Source organism: Euprymna scolopes, chromosome 16, assembly GCF_053919585.1.
Source record: "Euprymna scolopes isolate OS-2025 chromosome 16, ASM5391958v1, whole genome shotgun sequence".
Classification (NCBI taxonomy): Eukaryota; Metazoa; Mollusca; class Cephalopoda; order Sepiida; family Sepiolidae; genus Euprymna; species Euprymna scolopes.
In genome coordinates, this window is record NC_136497.1 from 131,406,080 (window position 1) to 131,420,233 (window position 14,154).

The window sequence follows — 14,154 nt, forward strand, 5'->3', positions numbered from 1 at the left end:
AAAACTAAGGAACACAGCGAAGACGTCAGGAAGCTTGTTGTAGCATGCCATACCAATGGGGAGGGCTATGATAAGATTTCAAAGAAGCTAAACCTTCCCAAATCCGCTGTTAGAGCCATAATAAACAAGTTCAAATCGCAAGGCCACGTTATGAGTTTAGAGGGTAGAGGGAGAAAAAGGATTCTTTCCCCAAGAGATGAACGGAAAATTGTTCGACAAGTAAAACAAAACCCAAGGATCTCTGTTGGGGAGATTGTTGATGAACAGAGCACCTCTGGAGTGAATGTATCTCGACATACAGTTGGTAGAGTTTTGAAGAGAGCTGGTTTAAAAGCATGTCGTCCGAGAAAGACTCCCTTATTGAAGCCTATGCACCTGAAAGCAAGGCTAGCCTTTGCAAAACGTCATATTGATAAAGATGTTGCATTCTGGAAACGTGTTCTATGGACTGACAAAACGAAAATAGAGTTATTTGGCCATAATAAAGTGTCTTATATTTACAGAAAATCTGGCGAAGCTTTCCTGCCTAAGAACACCATACCCACATTGAAGCACGGTGGAGGCAGTTTGATGTTTTGGGGATCCTTTGCTGCCTCTGGACCAGGGCGACTTGTTAAGGTCACAGGTAGCATAAAAAAGGAAGATTATGTTAAAATATTGGATGAAAACCTGAAAGACTCTGCTAAAGAGCTCTCACTTGGTCGTCGTTGGTGCTTCATGCAAGATAATGACCCAAAGCATTCGGCTAAACTGACTAAGAAATGGCTTGAGGACAATCATATTAATGTTTTGGAGTGGCCATCACAAAGCCCAGACCTTAATCCAATTGAAAATTTATGGAGAACATTAAAATTGAGGGTAATGCAAAGGAAGCCTAAGAATCTTATTCAATTGGAGGATTATTGTCAGGAAGAGTGGGCTAAAATTACTACTGAAGAGTGCAACAACTTGGTTGTAAACTATGAAAAGCGACTGAGGAAGGTAATCAAGGCCAAAGGCTATACAATTGATTATTAAATAAATCGTGCCAATAATTTTGAACAAGGGTTTTTTGCAATTATGTTTGTTGTTCCTTTATTATTTATTTTTTTCTAAAATCCGATTGCTGCATCGGAAAGGCCAGTTAAAAATACATAATATACTTTGTTATTTTCTTTAATTTAATCCCTTTTTTAGAATTTATTAGACAAAATTTAACTTTTATTTTACCGTGCCAATAAATATGATCATCACTATAGATTCGAAAAAGTTGGCAAAACAAATATAGAACAAATAAATGTTATCAAAGGCAAGATAAGTTACTTTTCCACCTAACTGGATATATTTTTTGTGTTTTTATTCAGTGTAACATGTTTATTCAGCTCGAAAAACATGCAGTGTTTACCGATGTATTGGAAAATTCAAAATGGCAGCCGACTCTCTCTCGGAGAGGGTACGTTTGGGAAAAGGTATTATAAATTATAAACTAGACAAAATACTGTTAGAAAACAACCGAATATATGTCAACTTATGTCACGGTAACATATATTGAGCGAATTTCTAACAGTATTTTGTCTAGTTTATTATTTATAATACCTTTTCCCAAACGTACCCTCTCCGAGAGAGAGTCGGCTGCCATTTTGAATTTTCCAATACATCGGTAAACACTGCATGTTTTTCGAGCTGAATAAACATGTTACACTGAATAAAAATACAAAAAATATATCCAGTTAGGTAGAAAAGTAACTTATCTTGCCTTTGATAACATTTATTTGTTATATATTTGTTTTTTGACAACTTTTTCGAATCTATGTGTACAGTAATACAAACCCGGCAAGTTATTTGTATATATGGCAAGTTATTTGTATATATGGCAATCCACTAAACATGCCGCCCAGTGCATGCATCTTTATTCATTTCATGTTGACAAAAAGAAAAACAAGAGCAAAGTTGATATGTAGAAATTTTTTATTTCTTTTAAATATATAATCAGAAAGAAATGACTATTTTTTGTTTTTTAAGCGAGAAAAAGTTATAGCCAGTCGGGTAAGACATTCTTCCAGTATTTCCCACCTGGGACTGCCAGGGTTCAGGATTTGCCATCATTCGGTCAACCAGACTGGATAGGACTTGGTCACTTAGTCATGGACAATAAAACTACCAGTATTTTACAAGGTCCTTTTCGATATCCTGGAAACAGAAAATATATTTAATGAGAGATTAAGGAGAAGTGTGAGCTTTTATTACAAGAAAAGGAACGGTGAGGGTGGGGGGGGGTTTAAAAAGTTTTAGAAAAGTAAACTTTAAATCCCATATTAAATCTAATGTTTCAGAATCTTTTTAGATGAGGATGGATCATTTTTATAATTTGAATTATTCAGATTACGTCTCATCTTTACATTTCAACGATGTAACCTGACCTTCAGGTACATCTACTCAAACTCAGGAACTTATACAACGTTCTATACCGGTTCTTGGTGTCTAAATAGTAATTTGAATAATCTAATTAAAATCTAAAATGCAAGAATCTTGGGTTAGAGTTATATCTCATGGCAAATATACATTTTAGTTACTTAAAGCTGAAATATCTAAATGGTTCATTGTATACGATTAGTTAAATACAAATTGCTATTTTATTCATAGTTGATAGGCGAGGTTGGAAAAATAGATTGGTGGCTTCATGGCTTCAAAAAAAGTATTAGAGTTTTAACGTGTGCCTGCACGCATTCATAGCACAGGTCATGATAATCTGCTTCTTGCACTAATCCAAAGTCAGCATCCGATTCAGACACCAGGTGGTCTTAGTCAATTTTGTAATAGAAGAATCCCTTTAAAATAAGTAACAAAGATTTTTTTTTTTTTTTTTTTTTTTTTTTTTTTTAACTTTTTTCCTATGTTAGTGAGGTGTCTGGTGAAATAGATCATTGCAATCCTGTTCTGCATGAAAGAAATTTAGAGAGCTCCTCCTCCCAATTCTCACTTGCAGACACATTGTCACAATAGAGGCTACACTTACAACACCCATGTCAGAAGCGTTCTCCTGTATGCCAGTGAAATTTGGCTTGTTACAGCTGAGGAGATTATCAAACTAACTCGCAGCAATCATGCTATGATACAATGGATACGCTACTGATAGAACCCCTCTCAATGAACCAGGCTTGACGTCAGTTTAGTAAATGAGATTCTATGCTGAAATAAACAGATGGTTTGGCCACATCTAACATGTTGCTGTCGAGAAGTGGCCAAGAAAATCATTAGCTTTGATGTGTCTGGAGCGTGTCTAAGAGGTTGACTTGGGAAAAGGTGAAGTGATAACATCAAAAAATGTCCTGAAACCTAAATTAACAGCAACATTGACAGTGGATTTTTATTTTTGGTTTTAACAGACACGGAAATTCGGGACAAGCACAAAAAAAAAAAAAAAAAAATCCATCAATGTCTCATGCATTGAAATGAACTTACTCTTGGTTTTGTTTGTGGACTGTAACGTTGGACTGGAATTCCTTCTTTGTTGATGAGAAACTTTGTGAAATTCCATTTGATTTCACTAAAAAGAGACAAAATGATTTTGAGCGAGAGAAAGTGAAAAGAGATTATATATATATATATATATATATATATATTATATATATATAAATGATGGGATGATTCCAATATTTTTAACCCTCCCCACCCCGATCCCAAAAATATATAGTGAGAAAACACGGAACATTTTGTATATTGAATATACTATATTAATAATATTTTTATGTAAGGTACAAAGTTAAAATACAATGTTTTTCTTTTTTTTTGAATTAGCAGTTTTGGAAATTTTCAGACAAAAGTTAAAATCTAGTGATTTTCTGGAGATTTCTTTTCCGTGATCTGGCGGGTTTTTAAAATCTCATTTGGCAAAACTGGCTGGGGGTTGCTCATTATTCTTACTACACCACCTCTCTCCACCCGTTCTTGACATTCGATAGTCGTCCTTTCCATAAGGAGTTGGAAGGTGTCTTGTAACATGAGATTGGGGGGGGGGGCAACAACAACCTTACTTTAATTTTTTCCGAAGGGGGGGGGGGCATACTTCCACCGAACAATGCCAGTTAGCAGGTACTGCTAGTATATAATACAATAACAATAGATGCCAACAATAAACAATCACAATAAAAACATATAATATACATACTTAGTTAAAAATCCTTTTTGTTCACGTTTTAAATAAACCCAAAGTGGATGTGCAGTTTTGCCATTGACATCAATTTTGCTGAACATATCGAAAGTAACATTAAAATTTTCAGTTGCAAATTTTTTTATTTCTTCATTCGTCCCTGGCTCCTGCAGAGAAAAAAAAGAAAAACATTAAAAATAATTTTCAGTGTGTAAAACAAAAGGTGGTAGAAAGAAAAAAGGATGAGTGAGGTGGGGGGGGGGTAGGATAAAAAAAACAAAACAAAAAAACAAACAAACACTAAAAAAACACACTAAACAAAAACAAAAAACACACAACTAATTTTTCACTGCAGGTGATTTGTTTCCAACAAATGCTTTAATTTTAAAAAACAAAAGTGCTGGAATAAGGATTCACAATCACAAGAAAACTTAGTATGGCGATATCCGGCAAAGAAGTCATACCTATGTGGGAGTTAATAAATTCAGTTATCTTGGATCATGGATTACATCTACAAAACGATTGTGGTGTGATAAGATCACCTATAGCTCAAAGTAAACAAACATTTATCAAACTTAACTCAGTATTATGATCCAATACCATCACACTGAAGACTAGACAATCATTCTTAAGCTGTACGTTTGGTCTATCTTGTTATATGGTTGCGAAAGCTGGACTATCTGCCCCAAAATGCAGAAACGCATTAATAGCACAGAAATTTGGTTTTTCAAGACAAACAGAGGTCGTTTGGAAAGATCATTTTTAATGAGGAAATATGGACTAAATCTGGATGCACAAAAAGAATTGCTGATGGAAACTATCATGGAAAGACAGATTATGTTCTTAGGACATATTTAACCATCAAAAGAGGCATAGAACATCTGGTATCGATTGGTAGAATGCCAGGATCAAAAAAGCAAGGCCAACTAAGACGCACTTTGATGGACAACTTATCGATTGGACGGGATTATCGTCAAAAGTCGAGCTGTTTTGGACTATTAATAGTCACCCACATTGGAGAGCCGTGGTCGCCAATGCTGTTAAACAGCAGGGCCGCTGATGATCACAAGATTTTCATGACAATACGAATGCATTTCATTTTATTTCAATGTAAAGTCTTTGAAGTGACAGTGATTAACGACACGGGTTGACGACATAGGTGTCCGAAGTTCGAATCCAGTTTGTTCCACAAGACTCACTTTTACTTAGGATGTTAGCAAACTTCACGTGGTCCCTCCCGTAGGTACCTAATGTCTTTAGAAAGAGTTCGGACTAGAAAAAATATCGGAGAAACCAATGCCACCAATAGAACCTTCAAATTCATACGATGAGCGCAATGTCTCAGAAACAAACGGGATCAACACTTGATCTCTACACAAGACGCATATCAAAGTGTTCAACCATAGCTACCAACGTAATAGATGTACTGTGACTAAAGCTGCTTTCAGGACTGCCAGCAACCACTGTAAAAGAGTAATAAAAAATGCAAGAGAGCTATATGTTCAGTCTGTTAAATACAGAGTAGTTGAGCAGCGACTTGGTTCCGACCAGTTCTGGCAAATAACAAATAGGATCCTGAACAGATTATCAATGGACCAGAGGTCATCTCGTCAGCATCAGACAAGGCCAGACTATTTGCAAAGAACTTTACAGCTAATTCTACCCTATGCGACGAAGGCCATCAACTCCCCATATTTCCTCCTATAACACGCTAGGTAACATACAAATATCCGTGCATGAGGTCGCCAAGCTAATCAAGAACCTTGATTCCAGTAAAGCAACTAGCCCTGACGGCATCCCAATTATAGTGCTAAAAAAGCTTCAACCAGAACTTGCTCCCATACTTACAAAACTGTTTAAGCGTTGCCTTAAGGAGAAGTGCTTTCCGACTCCCTGGAAAACCTCATCAGTATGCCCTGTATTTAAGAATTCAGGTTAAAAGTCATCTCCCTCTCAATACAGACCAATAAGTCTCCTGTGTGTCATGAGTAAGTTGTTGAAATTCATATTAAATAAAGAAGTAGTCAACCACCTCAACAGAAACAACCTTCTTAGTCACATGCAATATGGTTTCCGCTCTGCAGATGTGCTAACAGTTATATCACATAGGATTAGTGAATCTCTTGACAAAGGTTTCCTTTCTAGGGCAATTGCTCTTCACATATCGAAGGCCTTCGACAAAGTATGGCATAAGGGCCTACTTCACAAGATTTTCAGTTACGGTATTACTGGAAATGTTTTCTCAATCATTAAATCATTTCTCTCTGATAGGTTCATAAGAGTAGTGGTTGATGGGCAGAAATCAGAGGCCCACAGTATTAATGCTGGAGTCCCCCAGGGGTCCATCCTGGGCCGAACTCTCTTCCTGATCTACATCAATGATCTTCCAAAACACATACTTCAATCATTCGTTGACATCTATGCTGATGACACGACCATCTATAGCAACATATCAAAGGCCGTAAATTACAAAGTTCTCTAATTCTCTCTCTGATCTTGAGCGCGTGGTACAATGGGGGAAGAGGTGGCTGGTCACTTTTAATGCATCAAAACCAAGCTTCTATCTTTACATCATCAACGCTCTGATCCCCATCTGGCATCAATACAAATGGATGGCTCTTGTCTTGGGGAGGCTCCATGTTTTGACAAGTTTCTGGGTTTGACCTTTACTCCTGATCTGAAATGGTAACACGTACATCAAATCTGTTGCCAGGGACGCTGGGAAAATGGTGGGATCCTTCTACCGCTCCAGAAGATATCTCACTACTGATGCAATTCTCTATCTGTATAAAAGCCAAGTACATTCAAGGATGGAGTACTGCTGCCACATCTGGGCAAGAGCTGCTAAAAACAGCCTATCCTGCCTTGACAGAGTACAAAATAGACTTTGTGGTTTGGTGGGGATGCCCTTTTCTCTTCCCTGCAACCTCTCTCCCACAGAAGAGACGTTGCGAGCCTGTCTTCGTTTTATCGCTATTTCCATGGCAAGTGCTCGTCTGAGCTCCAATCTCTCGTCACCCCCTCGCCAATCTTTCACGAGAAACCCCGTCTGGCTGAAACTACTGTCAATGATTTTCCCCACTCTTTATCCGTTCCTAAATCCAAACGTAGATTCCATGAGCAGAGCTTCTCAGAAGTGGACGACTGTGGAACTCTTCCGTTTGCCTGTTTCCCACCTGACTACAACGTGGATGTCTTCAAATTCAACATAAACAAATTCCTGACAAACCGCTCCCTTAAGTAAGACACTATCAAATCTCCAATACTAATGATTACTACAATACTATCTCATTGATTACTGTACACGCAATAACCCTTATCCCTGAGTGACCTCCGGGCCTTGATAAGTGGTGCCCCCCCCCCATGTAAAAAAAAAAAAAAAAAAAAGTTATCCTTTAACTTTCAAACGAACTGATAAAGATGTCAAAAACATTTTTCTCCTCAATTCAATAGTTAAGTATTGAATAGTATATCTTTGTTGTGGTTTCGTGGTCTTACTGGATTCTAGGACAAGGATTCATCTGGTCTGGTGAGCATCCAACTAATTGCTCCTACTTGAGAGATCACTAGAAGGTGCACTAGTCCTTATAAAAGCGTAGGATAGCCATATTAGAGGGGGGGGATCTTTTTTTTCGACTGAATACTATGTTAATTTGAACATTTGATCAGGATTTCTATATCCTCATGTCAGGCTTTCTTGACAAACCGTTGTACAAAACGACCAAAGACACTCATTGGAATCTAGTAGGTAATTCAAAGTCTGTGCTTGCTTGCACATGCATTTGTTTTACTTCAGTCGAAGTTCTCAGAAATCAAGGGACCCACTACCTGGGGCTAACACTTGAAATCTATATGAGATACATAGATATTCGAATATTCCATTAAAGTTCTTTATCTCTCAAACACTGAGTTAGTAAAGAAATTAAGAACATAATTTTCTTCTCCCCAATTATCCATTTTCATACGTTGCAGTATATCTTCCGTTTTGGTCTCTTGGTCCTACTGGATTCCAGGACAAGAATTTATCTAGTCTGGTGGAGTATCCAACTTCGTGCTATTACCTGAGGTAACATCACTTAGAGAAGGTGCACCATTCCCCGTAAAAGCTAATGTGGGTTAGACACGGTGAGAAGATCTTATTCGGGCAGCAAATACTATGTGATTTTAAATATTTGGTCAGGATTTACTTCTTGGGAAATGTATCCTTATACCAGGTTGTTCTGACAAACCCGTGTACAGAGAAACCTTAGACACTCGAGGATGTGCTCGTTGGGTTAGTTAATGAAATCACGACAGAACAGTCTGTTATGACAGGACTTCTTGGCTCATTCTCACAACATTTGGAAAACAGTGTGATATTCCATCATCAGTTGGGCTGTTGTGTTGAGTGAAAACAGAACTTATGAAGGACAGGAATTTTCTCAAATACTTTTAAAGACTTGAAGTTTGGATAAGAGACAGGTATAAGGTTGAAAAAGTAATTGTTTCCACACCAGCCTAGAGGGAGGGGGTGAGAAGTGGAGAAAACGGAGTACTCACTCCAGTTCTTATACAAAATATGGCAGAATCAATTTTAAAATGGCTAGATTTTTAAATGAAATTTTTTTAGATATTTTCCTGTGAAATAAGTGTTTATGCGACAACACACCTTGCGGCCAACTAAACATTCAATTCGTCAGCAAGTAAGAACACATTTTTCAAGACAACTTTATAAAAACAGTAATAGGGCTATTTCAAAAACAAAAAAAAAAAAAAAGGATTTTTTTTTTTAAAATCACATCTTAAAGAATTTGAAAAATAGATCTTAAAGAATTTGAAAAATAGATCTTAAAGAATTTGAAAAATAGATCTTAAAGAATTTGAAAAATAGATCTTAAAGAATTTGAAAAATAGATCTTAAAGAATTTGAAAAATAGATCTTAAAGAATTTGAAAAATAGATCTTAAAGAATTTGAAAAATAGATCTTAAAGAATTTGAAAAATAGATCTTAAAGAATTTGAAAAATAGATCTTAAAGAATTTGAAAAATAGATCTTAAAGAATTTGAAAAATAGATCTTAAAGAATTTGAAAAATAGATCTTAAAGAATTTGAAAAATAGATCTTAAAGAATTTGAAAAATAGATCTTAAAGAATTTGAAAAATAGATCTTAAAGAATTTGAAAAATAGATCTTAAAGAATTTGAAAAATAGATCTTAAAGAATTTGAAAAATAGATCTTAAAGAATTTGAAAAATAGATCTTAAAGAATTTGAAAAATAGATCTTAAAGAATAAAAACAATTCAATAGTATTATTCGGATTATTCTTGGTATTTCACAGGTTAGAAGAGGTGCAAATGAGATTACAAGAATTAGGAGTGGATGGAATAAGTTGTAATGAGCAGAGTATTACTACTGTTAACTGAAGGGAGAGTCTATCAAGCGTGTATGCAGTGTGATGATGTATAGAAGTGAAACTTGGTTAGTAAGGGTTGAAGACAGGTGTTGCATAGAGAGAAATGATATAAGAATGATACAATGGATGTGCAATTTGAGTTTCTTAGATTAAATCTGGATAGCATAAAGAAATGTTTGCAAAAGAGTAGACTTTGATGGTATGGTCACATTGAAAGAATATAAGAGAGTTGCTGGGTTAGTCGATGTAGAACAAGGTAGTAGGGTTAATCTACAAGAAAGCCAAGATAAACATGAGATGTAATAAGGACGAACTTGAGAGAAAGAGATCAAGACTTGGTTACTTCGGAAGCTGTCCAATGCGTGCAAGCCTGTAAAAATGTGTATTAAACCCATGTGATGCTGCTGATACTTACCTGAGAGCCAAACTGATTACACGGAAATGCAAGAATGCGAAGGCCTTTGGATTCTCCATATTTCTCCTGCAACGCTTGCAATTCTGTGTAATTAACATTGGTGAAACCTCATTTACTTGCCACATTGACAATTATGGTAACATGGCCCCTGTGGGAAAGGAAAAGGAAAATTATCAAAACTGTTTGCATGAAGTAAAAAAAGTCACATAGGCACAACAGAGTGCCCATTTAAAGCTAGATATAGAAACCATGTGTCTTGATAATAAAAAAATTTGAATGCTGAAACAATCTATATATATATAAAAGCGAAAATGTGTGCATGTATGTTTGTATGTTCGCTAAAAACTTTCGACAGACAGAACAAAAATTCACAAACTTGGTATCATATTGAAGCTCCATCCTTCGCTTGAAAAATATCGAAAAATTGGCCAAAAACGTTCATTTTTTTTCACTCCGAAATCAACAATTTTCGACAGGGGGGGGGGGGGGTCAACAAAAACGGTCCTCTCGTGACGACGATCTGTTCTATGCATGCGTCAGATGACGTCATGACCTGATTTACTTTAAATAGTTGAAAAACTGACTAAATTTCATGTACGTCATGTTAGCTCAGTTGGTTAGCGCGTTAGTTCATTATCTAAACGTTTTGGGTTCGAATCGTGGTGTGAGGTCTTTTTTTTCGAGTTTTTAAATTTAAATATTGAACCAGTGTTATTTAAGCCATTTTTCACGTAACGTTCGTTTTTCTGTTTCTTTTTTTACTTTGCTTATCCAACCCCAAAAACACCCGGGTACCCACAGATTTTTTAAATTTTAATATCGAAACAGGCTTATTTAAGCCATTTTTCACGTGTTCGTTTTTCTGTTTTCGTTTCCTTTACGTTAGTTTTTTTTTTGTGTTTTTTTTCCGATGTTTTGATCGTAACGCTCGACGAATTCCGTGCGCACACCTGTCAATTTGGTTCTCACTTAAATAAATTCAAACATCTTTCAGTAACTCATTCTGGCTGGGCGATTTTATTTTCAAACTTCGCCTCAGGGCTTCAGGTTCGATCCTACCAACCTTTTATGCTTCAAGTTATTTTTCAATAGCTCAAAAGGTATAAGGCTAGAGCTATATTTTCATGTTAAATAAAACACATTGAATCAAATGTACATACAAGCATCTCATGACTGACATGATGTGCCTAGCTTGTTGGCAAAGTGTCCACGTGCTCATCATCTCTTATTTCAGCAGGGAGGGGGGGGGGGAAGTGCCGAGTGTGTAAGTCTTTCCCTGCAAGTACATAACCTCTGTCAGCAAGCCTTTTGTTCAATCTCCATGTGGCTACACACAGAAACTGGGTACCTCCTTGGCCCAGGCTGAAACACAGGAACTGATATGTGGATGTGCCCTAGTGCTTACGAAGCTGTCCCCAGCTATGAGTTAACTAGTAAAGGTAGACAGACCTTGTCAGTAATTCATCTAGGAGAAGGAAAACTTCAACTTCAAACCCATCAAGTGCCTACTGTGCTAGATAAGTTTCAGTACGTAAAGATCCATATGTATATATGGATGTGTACACCTGCTTAGTTGTAGGAGAAGTTAAACTGATAAGAAAACATTCACATCTTACTGCTGTTCAGTCATCTGCGATTTGTCACTGTACAATCAGTGATAGTGTTCGAGAGGGTACAATATGCGTAGCACAAGCAAGTGTCATAATCATTATGTGCAGATATCTTTCCAAAACTCCTATGGCAATGGAGGAGTGATGTGTGCAGGCTTAGACTGGAAGTGCACAGTTGCAAATCTGCACATAGTCGAATAGTGATTTATCTAACATTGTTGATGAAATGGTTTACACGGTGGATGATCTGGTATCTCAGCATCCTTCTAGAGATACACTGCTCACCCATGAATTTAGAAAAGGTGACCTAAATATTACCACCTTTAGCTGATCAGCTTCCTGCGGTTGGTGCCTGCTCCATACTTGCAGGAGAAATAAGAAAAAAAATTAACTAGGAAACAAAGAAAAAAAAAAAAAAAAATTGCTTTAAGAAAGCAATCACCTAATCGTTGCTATGTGGAATGCGAGAACTTTCTTACATTTGTCTTAGATAGAGACCTGAAGACAAAACAACTATTGTTGCAGGTGAGCTTGCTAGGTATAGCATAGACATTGCGGTGTTGTCTGAAACATACCTAAGTGACGAAGACCAACTGGTGGATTGGTTGGTTGTTTGTTTTATGACATAGCAACCCTTTCCAGGTCATTTAATGCCGAATCCAGTGATTTTGAAGAAAAAATTTTAATAGAATATATTTTTTTTCAAGTTGGTTTCTATTTAACCCATAGTTGGGACCCTAACAGGTACTACCACTTTGGGTCAGAGTGGACCTGGGAGCAATGGCAATTCTCCAAAGCTCACAAGCTAGGGCCTCACCACCAGATACAGTTTAAGGTCATATCCAGGACCTCAATTGGTGGAAGTGGGTTCGGGATATAATTTTTTTGAAAAGTAAGCCATTAGGGATAAAACGAGGTGGGATTGGTTTTTCAGTGCAGTTTGATTTGGTGAAGAGGATTGAACAGAAGTGACAGAATCATAATGGTAGGACGATTTTATCCGTACATGCCTGAGACATTATGTTGAACAAAGATGGTGGCCAAGAATCAGTGCAGTCCCGATATTAAGTGTGAAGTAATTGCCAGTAACAAAGATGGCGGCGAAGAATCAAATGTGGTTTGTGACGTAGCCAATGGCGAACTGATTGAATCCAAAATTTGACAATTTTTAAAGTAAAATTTGGAAGATTTTCATTGCTTGATTACCACAACCGGTGGTTATAAAAACGATTGTCGAAATCATTGGTGTCATACCCCCATTAGGAGTCAAAAACATTTAACAATGCCCCTGCCATGCATGGGTCATGATGAAGACACCATCACAGCATTTTACCAAGATTTCAATCGTACCGTTTCTTCTATTCCTTTATCCTAAAAGACCTTACTCACGGGCAATTTAAACGCAAGGGTGGGTAAAGATTACCATACGTGGGACTCTCGGCCAGTTTGGCATGGGCAGGGTCAACAATAACAGCCTGCATCTTCTATCTAAACACTCAGTTTTACCTACTTTCTTCAGCCACAAAGATTTCTAGGCGGGAAGACCTGCATGATGTTTGTATATCATGCATGGAGATGAATGCAGCACCGATCACTTGCTAAAAATTTGTATACGGAAGAAGTGTAGGTAGAGTGGTGTTAAGATTCACAAGCAGGTTGATGTATCCAAACTGGGTGATCCAAGTGTATGTGAAAAAGTTAGATCTGTAGTTAATTCTACCATTTCCAATGAATCACAGGAGCATTTTAAAAATACACTGTACAGTGTAGATGTTCTTATCTTCTGCAAATCCAAACATCAGGATTGGTTTGATAAATATTCTGAAATAACTCTTAAGTGCTATCTGCCTCATGAAAATCACTTTGAAAGCAAACAAATGTTTTCTTCAAAAGCGACTCCGGCTACAAAATCAGTCGCGGGTTAAACTCTCAAATCAAATTCACATGCCTTTTGACCGTAAAGACGAAGTGCATGTATTATTTGTTTAAGAAATAATTTAATCCTCAAACATTGTTAGGATCTCCCCTGCTCTCGAAGAAAGAACCCCCCCCCCCTCTTGTTTGACTGAGGATTATTGATCTCAGTGACAGCCTCTCGGATGTAGATGAAAACATCAATAGTTTTTGTTTTTTTTATTACAACAGAAGCTTATTCATGAAATGTGTGAGTGCCCATCTGAAGACAAAATTAGAAATGCAATCAAGGAAATCAGGCTTCATACAAATTTTCAATGTCCATTCTCAAGACCTTCAGACAAAATTTGGGATTTGTTTTACAATCCACAGCAATTCGAAAAAGTGCTTAAAAAAAAAAAAAAAAAAAAAAAAAAAAAAAAAGACAACACAATAAATGTCATAGCAATTAAAAGTTACTTTGCAACCTACGTGTATCATTTTTTTTTGTGTTTTAAGTAGTTTTAGAGGCTTTTTATTTCATCTCGAATATTAATTCTTTACAGCTTTTAAATTCCCAACCAAGATGGCTGCCATATTGTCCATTTTTTTTTGTTTGCCCGGCCAGTCTCATTTTTTAATTATAACAATTTGGATGGGGGTGGGGGTGATTCACCATTGGAGAGTCCTGTTCGCGCAAGAAAAGTATTCT

General features: G+C 36.7%; 1 protein-coding gene across 2 annotated transcripts in view; it reads right to left on the minus strand.

Moving 5' to 3' along the window:
* Positions 1-1,929: 1,929 nt before the first annotated feature.
* The window catches only part of LOC145296092 (glutathione peroxidase-like), a 36,152-nt gene continuing 23,927 nt past the window's right edge, over positions 1,930-14,154 (minus strand). For both annotated transcript variants that reach the window (XM_080142232.1, XM_080142233.1), the window contains exons 3-6: positions 9,940-10,087; positions 4,148-4,296; positions 3,442-3,526; positions 1,930-2,169 (exon numbers count right to left, since the gene is read on the minus strand). In XM_080142232.1, coding sequence (XP_079998358.1) covers positions 2,137-2,169; positions 3,442-3,526; positions 4,148-4,296; positions 9,940-10,087 — 415 coding nt within the window. In that variant the 3' untranslated portion in view covers positions 1,930-2,136. The remainder of the gene's footprint in view (positions 2,170-3,441; positions 3,527-4,147; positions 4,297-9,939; positions 10,088-14,154) is intronic.